General features: G+C 41.9%; 2 protein-coding genes across 3 annotated transcripts in view; one reads left to right on the top strand and one right to left on the bottom strand.

Annotated features, from left to right (window-relative positions):
* The first annotated feature begins 606 nt into the window (after positions 1 to 606).
* Positions 607 to 3239, top strand: LOC113129757 (uncharacterized). Its single transcript, XM_026305830.1, has 8 exons — positions 607 to 1032; positions 1311 to 1423; positions 1525 to 1631; positions 1754 to 1928; positions 2011 to 2125; positions 2202 to 2281; positions 2380 to 2468; positions 2602 to 3239. Exons 1-8 carry the CDS (start codon positions 607 to 609, stop codon positions 3237 to 3239), a joined length of 1743 nt encoding a protein of 580 aa, XP_026161615.1.
* A 771-nt stretch (positions 3240 to 4010) lies between these two features.
* The window catches only part of LOC113129165 (uncharacterized protein KIAA1522 homolog), a 28475-nt gene continuing 7276 nt past the window's right edge, over positions 4011 to 25209 (bottom strand). For both annotated transcript variants that reach the window (XM_026304995.1, XM_026305003.1), the window contains exons 2-8: positions 23890 to 24199; positions 12538 to 12681; positions 12391 to 12434; positions 12162 to 12297; positions 11905 to 12012; positions 7911 to 11732; positions 4011 to 5087 (exon numbers count right to left, since the gene is read on the bottom strand). In XM_026304995.1, the coding sequence (XP_026160780.1) occupies positions 5023 to 5087; positions 7911 to 11732; positions 11905 to 12012; positions 12162 to 12297; positions 12391 to 12434; positions 12538 to 12681; positions 23890 to 24175 (4605 nt within the window). In that variant the 5' untranslated portion in view covers positions 24176 to 24199 and the 3' untranslated portion in view covers positions 4011 to 5022. The remainder of the gene's footprint in view (positions 5088 to 7910; positions 11733 to 11904; positions 12013 to 12161; positions 12298 to 12390; positions 12435 to 12537; positions 12682 to 23889; positions 24200 to 25209) is intronic.

Genomic DNA, 25209 nt, shown 5'->3' with positions numbered 1-25209 from the left:
TTTAAAGAAAAACTGAAACTGCTGTGTGGAAAAAGAAAAAAAAACAGTAGCTTGCAGGAGACATTTGTTCATTTTCAATAATGTGATTCCACTTTTGAGTTATACAGCTTTCAGAAAGATAGAAAGATCTCCAACTCTTAATATATTCCTGCATAGTTTTACACTTCTGACCTTTGAAATTGCACTAAAGGAAGTGAATGAACTATATTAACACCTCAGGAGCTTCTATCCTGCAGTTTGTATATATTTTTTTATGTTGAGCAACATCAGTCGATGAAAACTGTCAATGTGCTGTACATTTTGAGTTGGAATAAATTCTGTCAAGACAAAAGTTTTGTTTGCAATATTTTTAAAACACGCACCACCGTTTTAACTCTTAGTGTTAAATGAATATAAGTTGGTATAAATGCAAGCTATTTAATTTTCCTTATTTCTTTTTGGGTCAGCTTGTTACTGATGGATCCAAAGAAATCAGTAGCCAAGGAAATCTGCCGTGATTTTTTTTTTTCTCTCTCTAATTATCTATAATTACCTCCAGCCGTGACAGCGCTGCGCTTTTACGCACAGATTGTAAGGAGACGACAGAAGGACAGCAGCCGCTTGGCGATGAAAATAACGTGGTATCTTTATATTTTGTGGAGTGTTTCAGCACTTGGCCTCCTCTGCGGTGCAGCGGATACTTATGAATTTCCATCTACTGGAAAAACAAATATTTTCAAACTGGGTACTCCGAAATCCAAATCAATCAAACCGTCGACAATAGGCGACAGAAAGTCCAGGCCTCCTCACAGCGTCTTTCCAGTGTTTCAACCATCGCGATTCCTGCGAAATCCAAGGAAGAGGCTCCCAGACGTCTCTGTAACTTGCTCCACTTCTGACTTTGTCTTACGGGTCAGACCGTTTTTTTACGGTCTGGGCGCAGACGCAGAGGAGCTGAATATAGGCAGTAACTGCAAAAGCAATGGTGTTCTCAGTCCATACGGGGACCTGCTCTTCACTTATCCTATGACAGCATGCGACGCCGTGCGCGAGGTAAGACGTACATTGGTGTCATTTCTTTCCGGTCTGTAGAAACTCTATGGGGGGGTTGTCAAACCTCAGGCCTCCAGAGCCACTGCCCTGCTTGTTTATCCAACTATCCCTGCACTTGCAGCTTGTGCTTGGCTGAACACACACACAGAGGTTGTGAAGGTTGTAAGTGCAGGGATAGTTGGACAACTAGCAGGACAGAGGCCCTGGTGGCCTGGAGCTTGACACCTGTGCTCCACATCTGCAGTCTTGTACTTACTATTAATGACCCGTCTTGGCAGCTGTCCGACGGTTACCTCGTCTACAAGTTCGTGCTCCATTACGAGCCCTCGCCGAAGCGGTTCCCAAGCGGAGCGCACCGGATCGATATCAACATTGAATGTCGCTACCAAAGGTTAAAACGTTTCTCCTAATTTCAACATCTTGTGTGTGTGTGTGTGTGTCTGTGTGTGAGAGGCACACACACACGCCTTATATCTTTCACAACCTGTCCAGGACCCATCATGTGTATCAGCTGGCTGTAAAACCCACCTGGCCAACTGCTGTTGTGCGCAAAAGACTGAAAGGGCGTGCCAGTGACTTCCAGATAGAGATGATGGATGGTATGCGTAAAAGATCTAGATTGTGGTGTTTAGAATTGTTTCAGTAGTGAGTAAAATAATTTCCAAGCTCAAATAACTGTGAAATAATTGGTTTCTCGTGATACCCCAAATTGAACCGCCAGATTCATGGAACAAAACAGTGGGGTCCCAGGTGTACCAGCTAGGAAAAACGATGAATTTCCAGGTGTCTGCCCGTCAGCTCCCCACTGGAGGAAAACTGAACATCAACAGCTGCTATGCTGCGCCATCTAGCTACAATAAATCATCCATCCAATACACCGTCATAGATAATTATGGGTATGTGAAATATCTTAAAACTCTGGGCTACAGCCTTTTGTCCTAATTTGCGATTAACTGGGATCATGTTTTTCATCCATAGCTGTTTGCTGGATAGCAAGATTTACCCAGGGGCCTCTCAGTTCATCTCTCGCACAGACAAGACCGTGCGATTCTCCCTGAGGGCCTTCCAGTTTACTGCTGACCCTGACACCGAGGTGTGAGCATGAAGCTTCTTTTTTTTTTCTGGATTCACGTAGTTGCAGCTGTGGCTGATGCCTGTCTCCACTGTAGGTCCGTGTTGACTGCGATGTATCTGTCACATCAGAGGACCCAGGCCCTACGCACAAATTCTGCACCTACAGAGAAAACGGGTGAGTCTTAACGCTGAATTCATTTCCATACCAGGGCTGTGCAAAATGTTTCTCAGCTGTTTCCAAGTAAACTGAGCAGCTTGTGTTTGGCATAAAAGGTGGAAGGCCCTCACTGGTGACGACTCCATATGTGAATGCTGCGATACAGTTTGTGTGACATCTAGAACGCGGAGGGCCGTGATTGCAGGTCTGTGACCACTTTCTGTTTTTAGATTTGAAGTTTAAAAACTTGAACACCCTTCCTACTGAAGTTTATCAGAGGTTTTGTAATTGTTTTAACTTACGCTACAAATCTGATATCTTTAATTTTTTTCTTTAAGGCTCTGCTAGCAGCAGGTCATGGCTGGTCTTGAGTCAGCTGTACACAGGAAAAGATGGTTTTCTTCCCATCAGCAAACACAGAGAAGGCGAGAGCATAATAACTGATTACACAGGTGACATGTACAGTCAGGAGTACCTGCGGGAAAGTGCGGATGTAGAAGAGTATGATGATGTGGAAGAAGAAAAAGGCTCTATGGAAGAGGAGCTTGTAGAAGATGAGGAAGGTGGCAGCAGGGCTGGAATAGTGACAGAACCTGATTTAGACACATTTGGTGTGAGGGATGGGGGTGAAGCAGAGAAGGAGAAAGAGTCAGATGTGCGTTCACATGAGTTAGAGAATGGTTCAGTAAACAAAGTTGATGAGAGTTCAGAGAGCGAGGAACAGGCAGAAAGATCTGAGGAAAGAGCAGATGAAGAGCAGGTGGACTGTCTGAATCAGAAAGGTGAAGCACTCCATCACTGGGCACCGTGGGAGCCAACCCTAACAGTTGGCACACATGCAGAATTACTGAAACCTAACTCCAAAGATGAGGAAGAAAATGGTGAAAAGGTTGCTAGAAAGAAAGCCTCTGTGGTGGAAAGCAAAAGGGGCCTGGCAGATGTAGAAGAGGTGACCTGGTATTCCTTATGGAGATAATATTAGATCAGTGGAAGAAGTACTCTGCTGCTGTAACTCTGTGGGGGAAAAAAAGAAAGTGTACTGACTAATTTCAATAAAAATAAATCTGAATGTGCAATTGATCGACTTTGTCAAAACTTGTGATTTTGTGAAAGTACAACACAAATGTTAAACCTTGAATATGTGAAGTGCAAAATCACATAATTGTCTCTAATAAGTTATTGTACCTATTGTGGCTTAGAGAAAAAGCCTGAAAAGATGCAATGTCAAGGAAAATACTACAGCAGTACGAAGTCAAACTGGAAATTTAGACAACTTGCATTTAAAAATAACAATACAATAATAGATTTCATCTATCCATAAATCTTTATTCTTCCTATTATAAATGATTTATTACATTAAAGTTTTGTAACCAGTTTGAAATATATTATAGTTTAACAGAAATATCCCACTGTTTAAAACCATAACTGAGGAAAGGCAAAGCCTCCATTATCAAACTCTACAGTAGCACAAAATCAATCTGAAACAAAGGATTCCAGTACCACTCGACATGTCTGCTCATTGTTTGGGTTATTTGGTCTTATACATACAGTAGATAACTCAGAAGAATAAAAAAAGTTGGCTTTTTAGAGAAAAACAAATTTGGATATGATTAAGAGCTATACAAACAAGCTTGATTTATATGATGATACTAAGGTTTGACACACCGCAATGAAAACATTGTCTGTAGAGGGCCTCCTCAAAACATGGCAGGAGAAATAACTTAATTTTTTTTTTTTTACCAAATAACTGGTCTAGAAACTCTTTGGAGAAAAATACAAGACAGAACTCTGTAGCAGATCCATCATTAGCAGGTATGGTAAATGTACAAATTGTTTCTGTATTTACAAATGAGTGCCCAAAAATCCCCTTGTTAAACGTACTGACTAAAGCTGTGATTCAGCAGGACGAGTGGCAAAATCACTATTTGACAGTAGGTGGCAGTATACTCCCATGTTTTGTAACGGTAAAACTCAGAAGCCCCTCTGGCAAAAGAAAATAAATTGTATTTACACTTAGCAAAATGAGTACTTGGGGAAAGTTAATACCCACACCATTACATTGTTTCAAGTTGGTCTTAAAACAATACTGATGTGCCCAAACATACGTGAGAATAAGTCGTGATGGCACACAACAGGCTCATATGAAACTCAGCTGAGTAAGTCTTTTTCCCCACAGCTGTAATCCTAGCTGAGCTGTGATAGGTGCATGTAGGTTGTTTATTTCTTTCAGGTTGTGCTTAGTGTCATAAGTTCCTACTTCACAGATGGACTTTTTTTTGCACTTTGTGGTTTGGGACACAAATGATTTGTTAATCCCCCCACTCCGACTCTGTGTTTAGTATTAATTTGTGCATTTGACAGCTCGGAGTCACTCCATCTTGTTCTCCTATTATCTTCCACAACCCATTTTGTTCCTGCCCCATCTGCACGTTAAAAGACAGGACAAGTCGTGGTTTGTGTCTTAGAGCATAGTACATAGTTGTGTTCCAGGTGAAAACCTGCAGTGCCACTGTGGGAAGTAGGAATCACTACAGAATCCAAGAGTTACTATTATGTATATATGGGCACATCAGTATCTTTAAGACACTCTAAAAATCAAATTCAAAGGATTTTGATTAAAATCCAGAACTTTTTAAAATGCAGTTTTGAAATAAGCATCTCTATCCATATCCAGTTTCTTGTCTCCCGCACAAAAACCAGCTTGCAGCAAATTCAGTGTTACTGGTAAATCCTTCCCAGGTCTCCTTCAATCTTTACAATCATGTTGACGATGTCTCTCCTCCTTCAGCAGCACCCCCGGTCCCATTTGTTGTCTCTGCAGCATCTGTGGTTGGGGAATATAACAGAGAAGTCAACAAACCTGACTTTAAGCCACATCAGCAGGATGGCTCTAAGGATGATGGTGTTTGGTCCATCACTTTGACTCAGAGTGAACAACCTCTGGATAGACTGTGAGGAAATACTGTACATGTATACCCCCATCAAGATGAAATCTAACCATTGTTGTGATCTTGAGTTTTTATTTGTTAAATTTGTTGAATACTTTGGTTTTTGACCAGATATCTACGGTGGCCGACAAGGGCAAACGCGCTGCAAAAGAGAAACGCTGCAAAACAGAAACGCTGCAAAAGAGAAACGCTGCAAAACAAAAACGCTGCAAAAGAGAAACGCTGCAAAAGAGAAACGCTGCAAAAGAGAAACGCTGCAAAACAAAAACGCTGCAAAAGAGAAACGCTGCAAAACAGAAACGCAAAAGAGAAACGCTGCAAAACAAAAACGCTGCAAAAGAGAAACGCTGCAAAACAGAAACGCAGCAAAAGAGAAACGCTGCAAAACAAAAACGCTGCAAAACAAAAACGCTGCAAAAGAGAAACGCTGCAAAACAGAAACGCTGCAAAACAAAAACGCTGCAAAAGAGAAACGCTGCAAAACAGAAACGCTGCAAAAGAGAGAACACAACGGAAGTGCGCCAGGCCGATAGGGGGACCCCGAACTGAGGGGTGCAATGAACAAAGAACTTTTACAGAGGCGAGAGAGACACATGTAGTGACATAAGTCACGTCTCATTTTGGAGGCTGCGTAATGACGCAGGTTATAGTGTTGAATTGCAAAAGAATTGAATGAGCGACCTCTGATGATTGTTCTCATGTGCTAATATGTGCTAACAATGTTCTGTTACATTTGTTTACTTGATCAAAATGTCATACAACGTCGGGAGACGTGGCGGGGGGGGTGTTGCAGGGTGGGAGATCTGAAGGTGCTGTAATGACTATAGGTTGTTGTCTTGTTCAGGGTGTTCTTTGGGGAGTCGGTAGGGTGAGCTAGAGGGAGATGGGTCAGGGAGGAGGGAAGAAGTGTGTGTGGAGGGAAGAGAGGGAGGGTGAGAGAGAGCTGTTCGGTGAGGGGAGTTAGCGTTACTGATGGGCGATACCACAGAATTTGGTATCGATCCGATACCAAGTAACTACAGGGTCAGTATCGACGATACCGATACCTTCTGCACCTTAAAGGAAAATCATTATTGCACAGTGTTGATTAATATCTTTATTGCAATGGCAACATGAATAATGCTCAGGAACATAAATACTTGTTTAAATGCTAATAATAAAATGATAATAAATAAATAGCATTTCCCTTCGTAGTGGGTGAAAAATAGCACCACACAATGCTTCTTTTTCTATCTCTCTTCATGCTGCCGTGCCTGTCAGCACTGAGACGGAGGAGGTCCCTCCACGCTGCAGAGTGGAGAGAGTAATACTTCCTTCTGCAGTGCATGACTGGCTCTGGAAAGCTCTGACATCTGATTGGCTGCCATAATCATGTGATACGGAAGACCATTTAAAATACGCTTGGGCTGGTTTTCACACATCCAAAACTCTCAGAAGTGAAAACTAATTGCACGTTTTTTATTAGGAGTGGTATCGAGCGATACTTAAGAAAGTATCGACTCCAAAGTATGGAAGTATCGATTCCAGAGAGTCGATATTCCCATCCCTACTTAGCGTGGCTACGGCTGAAACAGTAGCCTGTTACCTGTTACCTGTTCTGACTAAAAACTTAAAGCAAAGTGACAAAAGAACGTCTGCTGGCTGTGAATTTAGCGGGCATTAGAGTACGTTTTACATTTATTATTTTTTAAACACTTGGCCGTCATGTTTTACAGTATTATAAAAGTACAATGTTGTAAAAGATGACGGCCAAGTGTTAAGTAACAAATGGAAAACGCACCTTCAGATCTCCCAACCCCCCGACGTTGTATGACATTTTGATCAAGTAAACAAATGTAACAGAACATTGTTAGCACATATTAGCACATGAGAACAATCATCAGAGGTCGCTCATTCAATTCTTTTGCAATTCAACACTATAACCTGCGTCATTACGCAGCCTCCAAAATGAGACGTGACTTATGTCACTACATGTGTCTCTCTCGCCTCTGTAAAAGTTCTTTGTTCATTGCACCCCTCAGTTCGGGGTCCCCCTATCGGCCTGGCGCACTTCCGTTGTGTTCTCTCTTTTGCAGCGTTTCTGTTTTGCAGCGTTTCTCTTTTGCAGCGTTTTTGTTTTGCAGCGTTTCTCTTTTGCTGCGTTTCTGTTTTGCAGCGTTTCTCTTTTGCTGCGTTTCTGTTTTGCAGCGTTTCTCTTTTGCAGCGTTTCTCTTTTGCGTTTCTGTTTTGCAGCGTTTCTGTTTTGCAGCGTTTCTGTTTTGCAGCGTTTCTCTTTTGCAGCGTTTCTGTTTTGCAGCGTTTCTCTTTTGCAGCGTTTCTGTTTTGCAGCGTTTCTCTTTTGCAGCGTTTCTGTTTTGCAGCGTTTCTCTTTTGCAGCGTTTCTCTTTTGCAGCGTTTCTCTTTTGCAGCGCGTTTGCCCTTGTCGGCCACCGTAGATATCTGCATTACTAAAGACTTTCCCATTAGCCTCAGCTGTACAGTTGATAAACATTACACCAACTAATGCTACGAGAAAATTCCCCGTAACTCTGACTAATTATTAAAATTTGGTGGCTGACACTTTTTTTCAGTCAGTTTACTGAAGTATAACTGTGGCTGTAGACTCTTGTTCATGCATGTTTCACACACAAGAACCAAGTTATTCCATTATTGCAGCCTAGGTCTGATGTGTAGCTCTTACAGTGGATCTCCTTTCTTACCTTCATTACTCTCTTGCGGTCCTTCCTGTCCTGCAGTTTGCTCCGTCTCTTCACTGTTCTCATTTTCTGTGCCCTTCGTTTTGGGTTTCTTGGCTACAGGTGGTGGCACCTTGACTCCCATCTTCAGCGACTCCGCTTCACTCAGCACCTTGGTTACAAAGGAAACCTCTGTGTTCTTTTGTATAGTTGTCTTAGCCTCTGAGGCAGGGTTGGTCTCGACCTTCCTGTTGCTCTTGGAGAAGATAAAGCTTGCTGTGCTGGAGGGAGATTTAAGGGGGTCTATTGGTGATGTAGGTGCGTGGAAGCTGAGGCGAGAAGCAGGGCTCTCTTTTGACCTGGCTGCTGTCCTCAGTCGAATGGCCTCTTGCAGGTTCATGGAAGGAGAGGAAGCCATGGCAGGAGGGGACTTTTTCGTAGGAGAGGCTGCTGTTGATGAAGATGCAGGGGGAACCACAAGCAACTGGAACTTGGGAGGAGCAGGTTGTGAAATGATTGTGACAGGCGCAGAGGTGGATGTGGGTGAGGTCACAATCAGAGACTTTCTGATGGGCTTCTGAGGAGCCTCTCCACTGGCAGATGTCATTGACACTTGATTGCTGGGTTGCTGTTTCCTCATCGTGACTGCAGCCTGCAGTGGTTCTTGAACTCTAGGGTGCTGACGGCTACTGTTGATAGACCGAAGCTTGACCATCTGCAGCAGGGATGGTGTGACAATGGGAGTGGGTTCCTCCTGTACAACAGGGGAAGAGGACAGCTTTTGGCTTTGGTTGTCTGTGCTTGCAGGACTAGGCTGGTGTTTACTGCTGGCAAGGCCCTGCACAGGTAATGGGGGAGGTACAGGGATGTTTAGAGTTGGACAAGGAGGAGCAGGTTCTCCAGCCTTTTCTGACAAAGGAGAGGTTTCAGGAACTGGTGGAATTGAGACAGATGGTGGGATCTCCTGGGTGGCTGGGCTATCACTGGTTGGAGGTACAACCTGAGGTTGTCGGAGAAATTCTATGGGAGGTGGACCGAGAACAGAATTACAGGAAACTGGGTTAGTTTCAGATTTGGTTGGGATGTTCTTTTGTGGAAGCTTAGTACCTTGCTCTGACAACTGGGGTTGTGATGGTAGGGGTGGAGGAGGTGGAATACTTAGTGGTGGAGTGAGATTGCTGACAACTGTTGTTTCTACAGAGGATTTAGACACATCTTGAGAAAATGACATCGTAACCACTTCAGTGGAGTGAGTGGAGCTCTCTTTAGGAGGCAGAGGGGAGGCCTCTGTAACTGGTGTAGAAGAAACTACTGTAACTTGTATAGGGGAGACTTTTTGAACCAGTAGGCACGAATCTTTGGGCCTCACAGGAGAAATCTCTGTAGACGGTGCAGCACAGAACTCTTTGGGTGGTGGTACAAAGAATTCTTCAGGTGGTGGTAGACAAGACTCTTCTTGAGGCAGAAAGGCCTTTTTAGTCTCTGGCGGGGAAACGGCTTTAACTGGTGGAGGGGGAGCTGTATAAGATGGGGGAGGAGGGATACTCAGTGGTGCAGGTGTGATCCCCTGGGCTGAACCGGATTTCTGTGGTTCAGCCTCTGCAACAGACGTAATTATGCAAGAGGAGTCACCACTGGGTGCGGACCTCTCTATTGGCACCTGAACAGGTATGCGTAACGGGACCGGGTGAAGTGAGAAATCTACCTCATTGAGCCCATCACTGCCCACTTGTGCCATTGGTGGAGGTGGGGGCCAGGACGACTCAGGGGATACAACAGCTTGTACTGATGTAACAGAAGTAACTTCTGTGGTCTGTCTGGGAAGTAGCTGGGGAGGATGGTGTGCCGCTGGAGGAGAGGGGGATGAAGAAATGTGTGGTGATGAAATAGTCTTTACCTCTGCAGCTGGTGTGTACATCTTCTTGGCATCTTCTCGCTTTGCTGTCAGCCTTTCTTCACGTTTCTCTACGGCCTTCAATATCATTCCATTTAGTAAGTCACTTACTCTTACTTTCTCTTCTTTTACTGTCACGTTACTGTTTCCTTTCAATTCGACACTCTGAGTCAGTCTTTCATTGTTCTCTGCATTCAAAATCTCACTTTCTTGAACTTTCTTTGTCTGCGATACATGTAGGGATCCATTAACGGACTCCACTGTTACAGTTGCAGCTTTGTGTTTTCTTTCTGCCACCAAACTCTTCACAGAGTCCTCTGTAGAGGCAGAAAGAGACTGCCTCTGTTGTCTCCTGTCCTTTGGATTCTTCCTTAATGGGTAGTTTATGATGGCATAAACATTTTCAGGGGCCGGGGGTCCCAGCAGCAACTCGAAGGTACGCTTGCTGTGAGCCCATACCTCTGGTGGAGGGGGTGGCGGTGCATGGACTTTAGGTGGTGGAGGGATGTTAAAGAGGTCTCTCAAGGTCCATACAGGGGGATTGACACCAACTATGTCAAATGAGACAGGTTTAGGATTCCCGGTGGATTTAGGACCTTCAGGCTGTGCAACAAGGGCTGAGGCAGGAACAGATCCAGGAAAGAACCTCTGAAGCTTTGCTAAGATCCCTTTCTTGTGCCTTGGAGATGAGCTGTGAGGTGGTTTGGAAAGCTGTGGGGATGTGGCGTCTTGGCTGGAATAGCCACTGGACGGAGAGATTATTTTGCTTAGCTTATTCTCCTGAGGTGGACCCTGCTTTTCTTGTGAAGCATCAGCTGTTCCCATTCCCTCTGTCTTTAGTCCTTGCAGCTGGGATTTAATTGGACTGAATGACACAGAGCTTATAGACTCATCCAGAGAACTGGTGTCAGCATTGTAGCCAGGGCTGTCTACAATCCTGGAGTGCATAGTGGAAGATTCAGGTTTGTTTTTTTCACTTTTCTTACCCGAGGATGAGACACTATGGAGAGAGGATTCTCCTGAAACCACCTTAACCTCTGCTAGATCACGCGAGCGTCGCTTCATCTTACTGTGGAGAGAATAGGAGCGGCTTGGAGGAGGAGGAGCCTTCTTGGGCTTTACAACAGAGAGGCTACGCACAAACTGCCCTTCTTGTTTAACCTCGCCTGATTTACCAAAGAACTTGCCATTGGATGTGCATTGTGAAGCCTTGCTGATAAAAGAATGAGCACTGACTTTGTCCTCCTTAGCGGAACCATCTCTGTCCCGTGACTTCATCTGCCTTGGGGTACTGCTGCTGGAGATGGTTGAGGAGTCAGACACCAAGGTCTCTGAGGACTCAGAGTTGCTCCAACACGAGCTGTCGGAGAGATTTGGGTTGTTGTGGCGGGTGGCAGAGATGAGGGTGGAGGTTTTGGAGGAAGTGGTTCTAGATGAAGTGGCTTTGGAAGAAGTGGTCCTGGATGAAGAGGCTCTAGAGGATGCACGGGAGGGGGCCGGGCTGGAGAGCAGCAGACTGCTTTTGCTGACAGTGCGGAGGCTGCTGCGACTCCGTCCACGGCTGATTTCCACCACCTCGATGGAGGATGGCAGCACAGCATTGGGAATGATTTTGGACATATAAGCAGCCTGTGGTGACATGGACATGACAGGGTTGGGTGGCTCCTGCTGGCCGCTGTTGGCAGTGGTCATCCAGGGAACGGCCAGGGAAAGAGGCCTCTGCCCATCTGAAACGTCAGGCCCCAAGCAATGCAGCAAGGCCAAATCATCCCTATGACCAGCATGGGTGGCACCGAGCTGCTCTACTTGGTCTTTGTTGAGTGGCTGAATGACATTTTGTGAATGTACTGTCTTCTGGGGCCTGACAGCAGCGGGGATGTCATCAGTTCTGCCATTATAAAGCTGTTCCTCATCAAATCTCTGAGTTTGCATCCAGCCCACTCTATCCAGACCTGATAGAGGACAGGCAGACTAATTATCACAAGTTCATAATAATAACTGGACATGCCAACAAATCATCCATCCATTTTCTCTATAGAAGACAATAACATCTATTTTATACCATATTTGTAAATGTAGCACAAAGGATAATTCATAAACAAATGTAAAAAAGTCACTGCATACCCAGTTCCCTCTGGACATGCTGTGGAATACCACCGACAGTCTTCCTGTTTCTTCTCATTCTCGTGTTTTCTGACTTTTTTCCAGAGTTTAAGGGCCTGAATGTTGATCCTGGGCAGACAGAGACATGAGAAAAATGGGATTTTGGTCCATTGATCATTAAGACATTCAATTTAAACTGAACCCTGTGTTCACCTCTGTATGTTGTATAATGACCAAGTTGGGGTTCAGGTAGTGTTTTGTCTTGATGGTTAAGATACCTTGCCTGGTGAGTCCAGAGCGGGAGGACTTTGTGGACACAGATGACTGTACCGAGACAACAGAAGATGTGTCAGGAATGGTGCTGTCTGTCATGAACCCTCCACCCTCCCCATCCGTTTGGACCGTCATTGTCGACTGGTGAAAGGAGAAGAACAAACAATCAATCACTAGAACGAGAACCATGTGGTATGTCAAAGGAAACAAGGTGAATCTGTGCATGTCACTTACAATTGTGCTTTCATTATCCTGGTATTCCACTCCATTATTTGTTTCTGCAAATAAAGCAGTATTTAAAGCCACAACTACAGATTTAAAATGGCATTTAAAATTCTTAAGAGCATTTCTGTCGTCTGGAATTAGGCAGATATTTTGTACCTTCCTGCTGCATCATTTTCAGTCCCTCCAGGGCCTCGGTGTGAAGGTCCTCCAGGTACTTGGGCCTGTTGGTTTCAATGAACACGTTCTCCTGTAACAGCGGGGGTGCTGGGGTCTTGTCATCATCATTTCGCTTTAGGACAGCTTGAATTAGAGAGAAGGGAGAGGGGATCAGCCTGGATCAACTTAAAGCTCTGTGCTACTGCAACAGCAGGTAAAGGGTCCACTTGGTGTCATTCAGGACATTTAAGCACAAAAACAGTAAATACATTTGAGGATGTGAATTAAAATGAGTTATCCAATCAAAAATCTATAATCAGCAAAGGACACAAGTTACATTTTGCTGCACGCAGAGTACACCAGTTCAGCCTTTCATTAGTCGGTATAAAATACCTGGAATGCCATGTCATACACCACAGGCATCTTTCAAAAAAAGTCCATTTGCTCTGAGTAACAAATTACAGTCGCCTGAACTCCAAAAACCTGCTTAACCTCCTCTAACCTCCTCTCTTGCTGTCACACAAAACTGTCGAACAACTGGTTTTAATAATATGAGTATATTCAAAGTGCAAAATCTGTAATCTTGGATTATCAGTTTTTACATTTGAAATTAAAAAAGACAATAGTTTCAAGTAAGATAAAATAAACTTAACAAAATAAGCAGGCTAATGCATATGGTGCCCTCACACTTTGAGGGTACAGTCTGGGATCTTGACGCTAACAACCTGCTAAGACACTTTTATATAATGGTGACAGCTGTTCTACATTCAGCCATCCACTGTGCCTTATTAGCCACATTATTAGTGTAAGATCATACTGGAATTAGCTTTAGCAGCCATGTCTTCAGTGATCACTGCTAATTGTTAGCACTGTAGCTTCTGTAACTGAATTACAGGTACATAGAAATAAGAAAAACCAATAAGCAATGATTTACACCCATGCAAATTTAAAATCCTTATTTTCCTGTGTTTTAGAGCAAGTATAACATAAATCACTTCACATCCTCCCTAAGCAGAGTAAACATTACAAACTGACAGTGGCTTTATGGTCTACAGCCTCAGTGAATTGCCACATCTTAATGACATTATTGCCCATCTTAGATGAACAGGTCAGTCTAGCATGAACTGGTCATTCTTGAACAGCAAAGGAATTTCAACAATCAGGAGCAATGGTCACAAACCAATTAGATCTGTTATCTTGTAATTACAAAAGTGGGTGTGCTGCCTCCACTCACCTTTCCTTTTGAAAAATACTGGAAAGCAGTAGATTTTAGTGCAGGAGTTACTTGTCAGAAGTAACACCATGATCTCTCATAAATCATGTAGCAATAATCCAAAAGTACAACAAAACTATGTCCAAGTTGGGTTAAAGAAAACAAAAAGTTCTCTAAAGATCAATAGGATGATAAACTTGCTTTTTTCTCATGAAGTTGTTATTGTCATTTCAGGTCCACACGGAGTGAAGGAGGTCTCTACAGCCAATGGACAATCAGAGCTCAGACACTAATCCTCAGCAGCCTAATTCCTACCATCCCTGTCTACACTATCTCCCCCACTCAGTGCTCAACATGATACCCAGCATCCCCATTGTCGCCTCCGCTAGCAGGCACATTCGACCTGGATTGGTCAGTTAGGTCACAGATCGTAATGACATCACACATGTAAACAGGAAGACAACGCTGTTGTCAGGGATTTGAGCTAGTCACGGATGGCTTCCTCTTACTAGAGCCACTGCTTGTAGCACTGTGAATAAACAACTCTGCTTTGTCAGGTTACCCACCATTTTCACTAAAGATTTCTGGTAACACAGTAAATGAATGAACCTTGTCTCACATAACTATCGTTTTGCCACAAGGGGGAGTAAGTGGTTTGAAATAACCTTAAAAAAGATTAAAAACATGTTTAAAATCAGTCCTACAGCTCCACAGCACATGGTCACACATGTGAAAAATGTTCCCTGTTGTCTCCACCAGCAGCACATGAGAACTGACATTATGCTGCACTGAATCAGAGGATTATAGAAGATCCTAAATTCCTGTTAATCAAGAGCTGATATATAGTGGAGAACTGTCTAACCTGGAGAGACAATAACCATTTTTCTTAATTTTGTTTCTGAACCAGGTTTCTTACGCTGTGAGAACTTCTTCATTATTTGCCTTTTAATTTTCTATTTAGGACACTTCAGTCTCATCTGCGACTAAGCAGTGTGTTCACTCTCTGGTGTGCTAAGCAGACATGACATGGAATGTACGACATCTGAACAAATGGAAAACATTCCCATGGTCGTGATTCTACAGAGTGAGTCAGACGAAATGAGTTTACAAAGAAAAGAAAAGAAATTAATCACATATGTTACCAGTACACAGTAACACAAAGCACTATTTCAATGGAGCCCACTGTGTCTGGATACCTCAGTCTGTGTACATAAACAGAAAGTTGATATGCATGTGTAGGGTAAAGTCAGTCTAAGACAACACTTGTTACTACGCCAGTGCACACTTGACTGGCAAGGTGCGTAATAATGGGTGGGGCATTGATTGAATGTCAATGACTGGCTCACATTGTAATCACACTGTAATTGTGTCCATATTAATCATTGATTATATTAACAACACCAGCTGTCACTGCTGGACTGGCAGAAGCTGGCAGTATTAACAAGCTTGAAGTGATTATATATGAAGGCTGATGTTTACATCATGGATTTGGATAAACATGGTAAATCTCATGGATGTGACACTGTGGGGGAAAAAACAAGCAAAAACACAACAAAAATCAGCCAAATGTTTGAATTACAATTATTATTATGACATGTAAGTAATGGTAGGTTTAAAGTAAAACATTTGAAATGAGAAAGCATCTGTTGATGGGACTTTCTGGCACTATACAGAGACAAAAGAGTTCAGGAAATATGTCGCGTCAACTACTGTAAACAACTTACAACCAGTGAAAGAGACGACTGTAAAGAGTGTTTGTGATAAGCAAACCATGGTAATACTTTCCATATTTTAGCAATGACTGTTGTAGCAATGTTAGATAAGCAACAGTGTTCAGTAAAAAAACAAATACTGTATGTATCCGGGCTGTAATTAAAGCTTTTTCACCAATCATCGAACAAAGAGGATTTGGCACAGGTTAGATACAGATTCTGTGGGGACACTACATTGATGCTCTTGGACTATGCTCTTAGCCTCAGGGCTAGATCCAACCACAAGTAAATTTAGTAACTGTATGTTTTTAGAATTTATGCCAGACAACGTTTTTTATTTTAATCTCTTAGTTTTCTAACAAAGCTGCAAAAGCATAGCATAAAACCAGGCTTGGTTTGGCTTGTCGTTTCTTATTTTAGATTTAGGAAGCCGCAACCAACTGCACAACCTGAACACTATACGTCTGACCCATACTCATACCTGAGCTGTTACCAGGACTGTAGAAATACTGAGGTCAGTATTGATTATGTTTTATGTAAAATGTATTTGCATAAAGGTCTAAATGCTGTTTTTAAGCATTCTTCATATCACACAACTAAAATTCTTGTGAGAGTTGTGATTCTAGCAAAACAATTTATTTTTGTGGGGATTTTGGGGGATTTTTTTTTTGTTTCCTTCCTCTTCTGTGTAACACTTACTGAGCCACTGCTCATTTAACTGCTCACTGCAGAGAAGTACACATTATGGGTTTGCAATTCCCCCCCAAGTAAACAAAACTGCAGCAATGTGAGGCTACACAGGAATATTGTTAGTGTGCTATCATCCCTCAATGCAGCTGTTTAGGTGTAACGGTGGAACGTTTAAAAAGGCTTTCCAAAATATTATGGCAATCCATCTGCAAACTGACATATTAGGAAATTTTATGGTCAATAAAGTTCAAATTGATTCAGTCAATTGTAGACTTTGGACCTCTCCACTGGTGGCTAAAATGTAGAAAAAAGGCTGATGACATGTACTGTATGACCTCAGTGCCTGCTACAGCTTTGTCTGACACCTAAATGTTTTTTTAAAGACCTAACTGAACCTAACTTTTTATTAAGTTGCCGCTCCCCAGGAATACGATATCTGGTGGCGTTACTAAATGTGCAGGGCAGTTTGCAAGGAACAAGAGAGAGGACAGCGACAGATGACCTGCTCAGTGTGTGTACGGTTACAATTCATTGACAGCAACAGTTTGGGACCCTGGCTTTAGACAGGGCATCTCACACTCACACACACACACACACACACACACACACACACACATCAGCACAGATAAACTTCATGAGAATCAAAGAGATGTAAATGCCCCACACACACCTCTCATCCCTGCCCTAACTTGCCCGCGTGTCTTGTGCTGTTCTGCCAGGCAGGCAGCTGTGCAGAGACTTTCTCCTCAGCTCTGAGGGTGCTGTCCGCCTGGTGTTTAAGCCTCTCTAATCAGGAAAAAGCCCAACTGAACACATTGGCATTAGACTGGGAAAGGGATGAAGGCTCACTGCTTCTCTAAAAGCAAGTATTCGTACACATGCAGTCAAAACCGAGCTCCAGGTGACCATTTCCACAGCTTTCGTTTTCAATTAATTAAATATAAGCATCAAAACTGAATGAAAGGAAGAAAGAAGTGTGGCATATCAAAGACAGTAATCCAGGTAACAGATACACCTGCATCATCTGGCACGCAGCTTTACACTTTAATTCACTGTCTGACAACACAATGTGCATGCGAGCAAACTGGCATGAAATACGATGCCTGCAAAAATAATCCCACAATGACATAAATGCATAGCTATTATTTTGCAGGTGGTCTCAATGTCACCACATCCGTTTACACCCTCCCTGCTGCCTTTATCAGTAACTTCACAAACTCCTGGGCCCACTCTATAGGTTTACCATAAGTAACAAATGAAATCCCATTAAAAGCTTCTGGAGAATGTAAAATATTTAGGCCTGCTAGTGCCTGTTTAACATAAGCACAAGTTTGCTACAGGCTCCAGCTATATGCGGTTACATGCAATAAAACTTTGTTACAGGACATAAAAGAGCTGCACATTCTTAGTAGCATAGCAAAAAAAGTGCTACACTACAGCTTTTCTGCCTTGCCAGGTAACACTGTGGCTCCAGAGATAGTCATGTCATCTATTATTCAGGCCAATACTTTGATCCAGACATCTGTCAACAAACACTGGCTGAATTACTGAAAACAAAAATGAATGTTTTTACAGATATTCATGGTCCCTGAGGATATGTCCTACTGACTGTGAATGTCCCACAGCTATACTTTGGTTTAACCTATACACAAAACGCCCTTTCAAAAAACACAAACACAAACGTTTCAGGCTATGCTAACGTTATGACATGTTAGCACTGTCAAGCTCCTGTAAACACTTTCATAAATATAGGCACTTTATACTTAAGTAACACAGTCTCTCATACAGTGACGTAGCTGATTGACATAATTTCCAGTATCTTATTGATAAATTACTTTTATAAAAAGTACCAAACAATGTTAGTTAGCCTAACTAACCAGAGTAACTTATTATTTGTTGTTATAAATCTAATTTAACATGTTCGTATTTTAGCATAAATATAAGTGTTTTTACTTTTTCGGTGGTATAATATAATATTCAGTTGAGCCAAGAGTGCCATCTAACACTAGTGACTGACTGTAAATGTACACATAAGTTGCGCCACAAGCCAGAGGACTAAACAAAATGCAAATTATAATCTGGAAAATACAGTATTTAATACAGTATTTAAGTATAAGTCAAATTTATGATAAAAGAGTCAAAATTATCGTATTCTTTCCTCATAGCTTCTATTTAATAAGTCAAAATCTAACTAACCTGTTTGTTTTTTTTTTCCTTACTGGTGGAAATGGGCTTCCATACATTAGCATATTAGCATGTTAGCATGCTAACCTCAGCATTTAACTCAAAGCAGCACCCGTCTCTCAAGGCTGCTGGCATTGCTGCCGATTCTTCATCATTTCTTCTGCATCTTAAAAAGAAAATGATAAATACCTCCCTAATACACCATGTTGTGTTCATGTAAATGAGGCAGGCCCCTCTATTATAGATGAGCAGAGTGCAGGCTTATCACAGCTCCAGTCCTTGAATTTGTTCAGAAATAACAATGTGGTCTAGGACAAGAAAACTACATGAACGCCCAACACTGTGTGCACACAACTGTGCAGCCCTAATGAGATAAAACTAGCAAGGTGTAGCTTACTTTGAATTTGTGCTCTTTACTGTAAACACATTTGCCCCAAACTGTCTGATTAAACCGCAAAAGTCGTAACTGGTGACTCACAAAACCTTCCAGGCATTTGTCAGTCTCTCTGCAGACTTGCCACTGTGTGTTGGCAAACATTTTCCTTTCGTGACAACAGGCTGTGCAGTCACAGTAATGTAACTGCATATCTTAAAACAATGTATGATTTCATAAATATAAAAAATGTTGCTCTTGGCTGTCCTGACACCAAACATTAGAGGACTGCAAAGAATAAAAACAACTTGATGAAAACGAAACTTGAGCACATGATTCAGGTAGGACTAGAGGGCAAACTGGCACTTAGTAAACCTTTCTTATCATTTGAGTGACCTAAATATGATCTCCTCTGCCATTTGGGCGTGGTGACGCTTCACCTATTGAAATAAAATCCTAATAAATGCCCACAAAATGCTGCGATTAAAGCCTAAATACATATTTGTACAACTGTTTACTTTGCAAGTAGAAGAGTCCTCTAAAAATTCCAACGTCAGCAAAACCTTGAGTTTTAGACTCTAGAGTTTTGAAGAGCAGCACAGAAACTGACCTTACCCTTGCTCCACAGAAGGTGTTTTAATTTATGTAACAACATGCAAGAATCAACAGGTTCTTTTGACATAAAGGCTAAACAATGAGAGCATCTTTCAGAAGGACGCATCCCCCTGAGGGGACAGTGTATAGAAAGACAGGTGATTAGTTCTCACCATGAAAGGAAAAAAGTGAAACTCTAGTAGATGTCAGTTTCCTCAAACCTGTTCTCCTGCCCTACATTGTTATTGTGTCATCATCATAACACAAGACAGCTTGAGTCCCATTAACACAGACAAACAAAACAACACCACGGAGTTTTGTTGTTTTTTGGTTTGTTTTTTTTTTAGAAATATACCATTTCTAGTGCTGCTGTGTGTATTTCACTCAGCAATGTGTATGTGATGAACAAATCTAAAGGAGGATCCCGTAACTTGTGCCCTGTTGCCTCCATCATGGTCTTTGTTTTTTCTTTCACTTCCCTAAAGGAACAATGTGTTTTAAGTTATTTGTCAATCAGTCTTTTATTTCTTCTAGTACCCTCCCAAACCTGAAAATCTGAGCTCTGTTTTCCTTTTAAAAATACTTTCTTCCTGGTTTATGCTTCGATGCAATCTCCCCTTGTGACTGAAAAACAATCTAACAGATTTCATACAGAAACTAACCTTGCAATGCATCACTAAAAGTTGCAAATCCTTCATACAACTGTATCAAAACTAATGTGGCAATGGTTTATCTGGGTTCAAATGCTTCACCAAGCACCTTCAGCTAACAGGACTTTACACAACATGATAAACTGACAGAAAATCAGTAAAGCACCAGGTAAATACGCTCAGGGCTAGCAATCCTTCTTCACGTAAGCAGTTTCTATAAGCAAATATTCAACAGAGTAAGCTGAATAAAAGGTGACATACAGTATGATCTTGAATCTGGCATGAAAGCCAAACACACAGACCCACACACAAAGGGCTCCCTATTTCTAGATTCCTCAAAGAAATATCTTTATAAGCTCAGGAATGTGAGGAATCTCTGAGGGAGTGTTTACAGCGAACAGGTGACTTGAGTGTACCTTGCTCGAATCGTATGTTTAAAAGTCAGTCAGTCTTCTCTTCGTCTTATTTTCATTTTTTTTTTAAAAAAAAGGTCCTTTTGAAGCTAAAAGAGGATCTGAGAGGGCAGGGTTGCAAGAGAGGGACAGAATGAACTGACAGCCCCTCAGTGACATAAATCACTGGTAGACAGGTACACAAAGCACCACATTAACAATATGGGTAATGAGCAAATGGGAGTAAATGAACATATAAGGCAGACAACCTCTGACCTCTGGCTCAGGATGAAACACTGTTTTTGTGAAAAGTCCAGCAGGTCAGTTTATCGTTCCAAAACCTGCTAATGTGTAGGTCCCTCTATGGTCACACTCCATGGGCCTTGTTTAAGATAGACAATACCACATGTATTAAAGTACACAGTAGTTGGATTGGGTATTTTTAAATGTATTCATTAGTCCCAACATCAAAACAATCCTTTTTTTTTCTTTTGTTTTTTAAGGACAAAAGAGGCCAAAGTTCTCAATATATTCAGTATATTCAATGTATCATAATATTAAATTCTCAGTTTTGCCAGAATAAAGCTGACTAAAATCAGGAACTGTGTGATCAAAGACTAACTAATCCAAATAAATCCAAATCAACTGGACATACAATGCCAGCTTTCTGCACGTCAGTTTTTAAACTGACATGTCAATATGAACACTTAAAGGTTGGTCAATTTCAAACACATATATTTTCCAAAAAGTACCCTTTTTAGAGAGTAATGTGAACTTGAATACAAAGCGTTTTGAAAAATGAAGTGGGAAAAATGAAGGGGTGGTCCAATTGCACTGCTTTATATAGAAAATCTATTTTAAAGCTGGTTGTAATAATGTACATATAAGTTTTTTTGCTTACTTCTGTGTTTCTGTATACACGAGTGTGAGACAACTGAACACTTTTGACTTGAACTGAAGCTCACACTGACCTGCACCTTGCTCTCAAAGTTGGAAACGTTCAGTCCTACATACCAGCCTCATACATCACGCCACACGATCCTCTGCGGGCACCGGTGTCTCAGTGCGATCAGGGACAGTATGAGCGGAGGGCTCAGGAAAAACAGAACCCCTTGTTCCTCCCTCGCTGTAACAGTCCTGGCATTGCCTTTAATTAACTGGCACTGTGCCTGCCATCCCCGACATTTAGTGGGCAGGAGGCCCCCCTGGCATCAATACAGATCATCATCAGGAGCTCCAATGGAGGTTTTTAATTTTCTGTGCACATGTGTCTTGCTTCTGCAACAAACCTACTCTAGATGCATTTTGGGAATTGCTGAGCTCCTTCCCTAATAAGAGAAGTGTCTGGGGAGTAGTTTGCTGTGGTCGTTGCCAGCACCAATAATCTTGTGTGTTGTGCCACACACAACACATAGTAATTCATAAGTCTATACAGCAACATATCTATATTTTTCCTAGTAGTTTAGGGAATATATGTAGGTATATAAGAAATCCAAACATTGCACCCGGGCTAGTTGAGTCCATGGGTGAAGAAGTAAAGGAGAAGGATTCCTGGCCTCTACCCAAAGGTAGCCTTTAAGCCGACCTTGGCAGAGGAAAAATCCCTTATCTCTCCCCAGTTTACTTTCTCTTACAAAACTCTTAGCTTCACACTGCTCTTGTAACTTAGCACAATACAGTGTAACAAATGTGTAATGTTGTGTACGTACACATACTTTAATCAAGGCTGACACATTTGTGCATTCATCATCTACCAAAGCCATAGATGTGACTGAAAACATGTTTATACATAGTCATCATCTGTTGTGGGTACAGCTTGACTGAGACTGAATGGATTTGAATACCATGGAAATCCCCTTCCTGCTGAATTGCAAGCTCCTGCCCTAAACTATAAGACAGAGAGCAAAAGAAACAGGCGGAGCCTCCTCTGCCTTTAAAGCAATTAGCAGAGACCAGACAAATACACACAAGACAGACCTCACCAAACACTGCTGCTACTTTTGTGTTTTTCAGCTACTTCACTAGAGCAAAGTCATGCTTGTTTGTCCAACAATTCTGCGTTGCATCAAGGTGTGATTAATGACGCAATCACACTAAAGTTAGCACTACAGTTCATCTGTTCAAAACAACTGCAGTCTCGAAGCCAAAACAGGACCGGTATAGTGCAGCGTGCTGACATATGAGCGCACATGTGCAAGCTCCAACAAGATCTGCCGAGAACAACTGTGGGAAAAGTCAGAGTGTTGCTGTAATTTTCTTGGGAGTGTGTGAATATGTTTTTCACACTTTTACTTTGTGCATGAATGTGGGGTTTACTTAAGCTGTTGACTGGGTGTATGTGTTCAAGTTAAGATGAAATCCACCGGCCAAATCATGCATGGCCCATGTGAATGGCAGCCACAGAGCAGCCATTCTTCCTCCATGTAACCCAAACACAAAGTAAGTAAGTGATGGTATCACATTAGAGGACAGACAGATTTTTTTTTTTTCCTCAGCAAACAAAGCAAACTGAAGGTCAGAAGGGAAGTAAGGAGTCACTCTGTTCAAACATCTCTCCAGTGAGCAAACATACATGCCTGGGAGCTAAGGAGCAGGATATTCAACTATTTCCCAGCCACTTAGATATCATGTTATTAAATCTCTATGGTAATATATGTTAATTTACAAAGAGCTTACTGTTACACTATGATACATTTATTACAGGAAAAGTTGGGCGGGTTTTAACTCACCTGCAACAAATTGCCTCACTTGTAGGAAGCCTTGATTCAGATAGAGGTTCATCATGATTGATAATGGGTTTATGTTTTGTTTTTTGGTGGGTGGGGGTCAATAGTACAATGACAAGCAGAAACGTGGTGATGCATTCAGGGACTCTCTGGCATGCAACAACTGAAAATGGCTTCATCAGGGTTGCAACTAATGTTCATGTTTAGTATCAGCCAATTTTAGTAGTACTACTCTGTCTACTTACGATTTTATTTTTGGTTCACTGATTCACTATTAAGGCTTATAAAACAAGTGAAAATAGTAAAAATAATAGTGAAAAATAGTAAAAAGAAAAAGAAAGGACTAATTTACAATGAAATAGAAAACAAACATTTGTTATAAAACACATTTGATAAATGGAACCAAGCTCATGTTTTACAAAATAAATGACCAAAAAATACTGTACACCAAAATGTTTGGTGGCAATAAGACATACAGGAGAAACATCTGAATGTAAATCTGTTCAATATAAGTTTGGCAAATACTGTAGTGTTACCTCCCTCAAACAGGTTTCAACACTCTGCAAGCTGATTCTCATCCTGTGGTGAAATGAAACCAATTGCCCTCTGGGACGTAGGACATAAATCTAAAATCTCTTTTAAGTTTTAGTTAATACGCTACAACATGGAAACCTACTAGTACAATCTCTAGTGATGTTGTTGTACCAGGTCGCTTCATTTAAGTTGTTCTATCAACTACACCAGACAAAAACTGATAAGATGTTAACATGTTTGTAGAAGAAGAAGAAATGCCAATCACACATCCTGTGGGCTCTTACCATGACTGTTTGGATTGGCCTGCCTTCCTGCCTTCTGTCCTCCCTTGTGTCCTTGATGCGCAACAAGGTGTCCATCCAAGGCCAAGTCAAGTGCAGGACCTAGACCCAGTCTCTGCCCATTGGCGCCAACATCCTTCCTCTTCTTGCCCTTCAACCAGCTGAGAGCTCGACCAAGGGAGTGACTGCGCTTCTTTCGGCCCCTTTTGCTGTGCTTCTCCTGGGAAAAAATATCAACCACATCTTGGGGAAGCAGTTCCCCAACCCCCAGGGAGTCACGATTTGACATACCACCTCACACTGGAGCGACGCGCTGAAAACAAGGAGGGCAGACAGAAATAAATTTTTAGTTGTGGAGTCATTTACACCAGACAAAACTTTTGACATTTTCAAAAATGTAAATAGAGTCACTACTAAATCAGATAATCTTTGATTGTTGGTCAATGTAATCAACATCATGTTCAAATTCTTCTGAGCATGGTGGAAACTTCACATGTAACCTTTCTTGCTCCCGCTGCTTTTTATAAATTAAACTTGCTTTAAAAAAATGCTCTATTTTTTATTATATGACAAAGTTACTCAGCTGCTGTGTGCAGCTGCAAGCAGGGACCATTATGAAAAACAACTTCGCTGTTCCACATTTATGGAAATCATAACATCCGATAGTTGAGAGTTGGCTGCTGCAGAGAAACCTTTCTGAGTGCCAAATTCAGTTTTGTTACAACAGTGACTATATTTGATTATAGTCTGCCTAACAGGTTTGATTTCCCACCAACAAAGGTTCATAAACTCATGCTTTTCTGCAGTTGATCTTATGGATGCACCACAGAAGGAGCAAGGTTCACAATGATGGATTACCTGTGTCAAACAGGTTACAAGTCTTGACAAGGCAATGTTCCTCTAGAAAAAGACTATTATGAGGGTTTAAAGTCAATGCTTGGTAGTAACACGAAGTGTAAAAAAAACGCGAGTACGAGACATTAAATTCAGTTGTACTAGAAATCGCAAGTTACAAAGCTTTATTTCTTATTCTTTACTGAGTGTCGTATGTGCACATATATCTGTTCGTATACGTGTTTGTGCACCTAAGTGGACACTGCTCAGTCAGCCACCGTGCTCTGCCCACAGACCTCCCCCTGCCTCTAAACTAAACTTCACAGTTCTGCAAAGAAAGAACTGGCACCGCTGCCTTCATTCCTTAACATGTAGTCATAATTCACAAAGCTGCACCCGTGTGCTCATGCACTTTTACACACAAGCACAAGACTAGAAAGAGCTGAAGAATACCAAAATAAACAGCCCATAATGTGCATTGATATGAAC

This window comes from Mastacembelus armatus, chromosome 22 (genome assembly GCF_900324485.2).
Source record: "Mastacembelus armatus chromosome 22, fMasArm1.2, whole genome shotgun sequence".
NCBI lineage: Eukaryota > Metazoa > Chordata > Actinopteri > Synbranchiformes > Mastacembelidae > Mastacembelus > Mastacembelus armatus.
The sequence above is the reverse complement of the archived record's forward strand: the minus strand, read 5'-3'. Positions and strand labels throughout refer to the sequence as shown.

What these genes read in the sequence shown, in the direction of transcription:
- LOC113129757 (XM_026305830.1), top strand. Translation starts at nt 607, where the DNA reads ATGAAAATAACGTGGTATCTTTATATTTTGTGGAGTGTTTCAGCACTT. An exon ending in CCAGATAGAGATGATGGATG is followed by an intron (nt 1,632 to 1,753) that starts GTATGCGTAAAA and finishes TTGAACCGCCAG; the next exon opens with ATTCATGGAACAAAACAGTG. An exon ending in GCGGAGGGCCGTGATTGCAG is followed by an intron (nt 2,469 to 2,601) that starts GTCTGTGACCAC and finishes TTTTTCTTTAAG; the next exon opens with GCTCTGCTAGCAGCAGGTCA.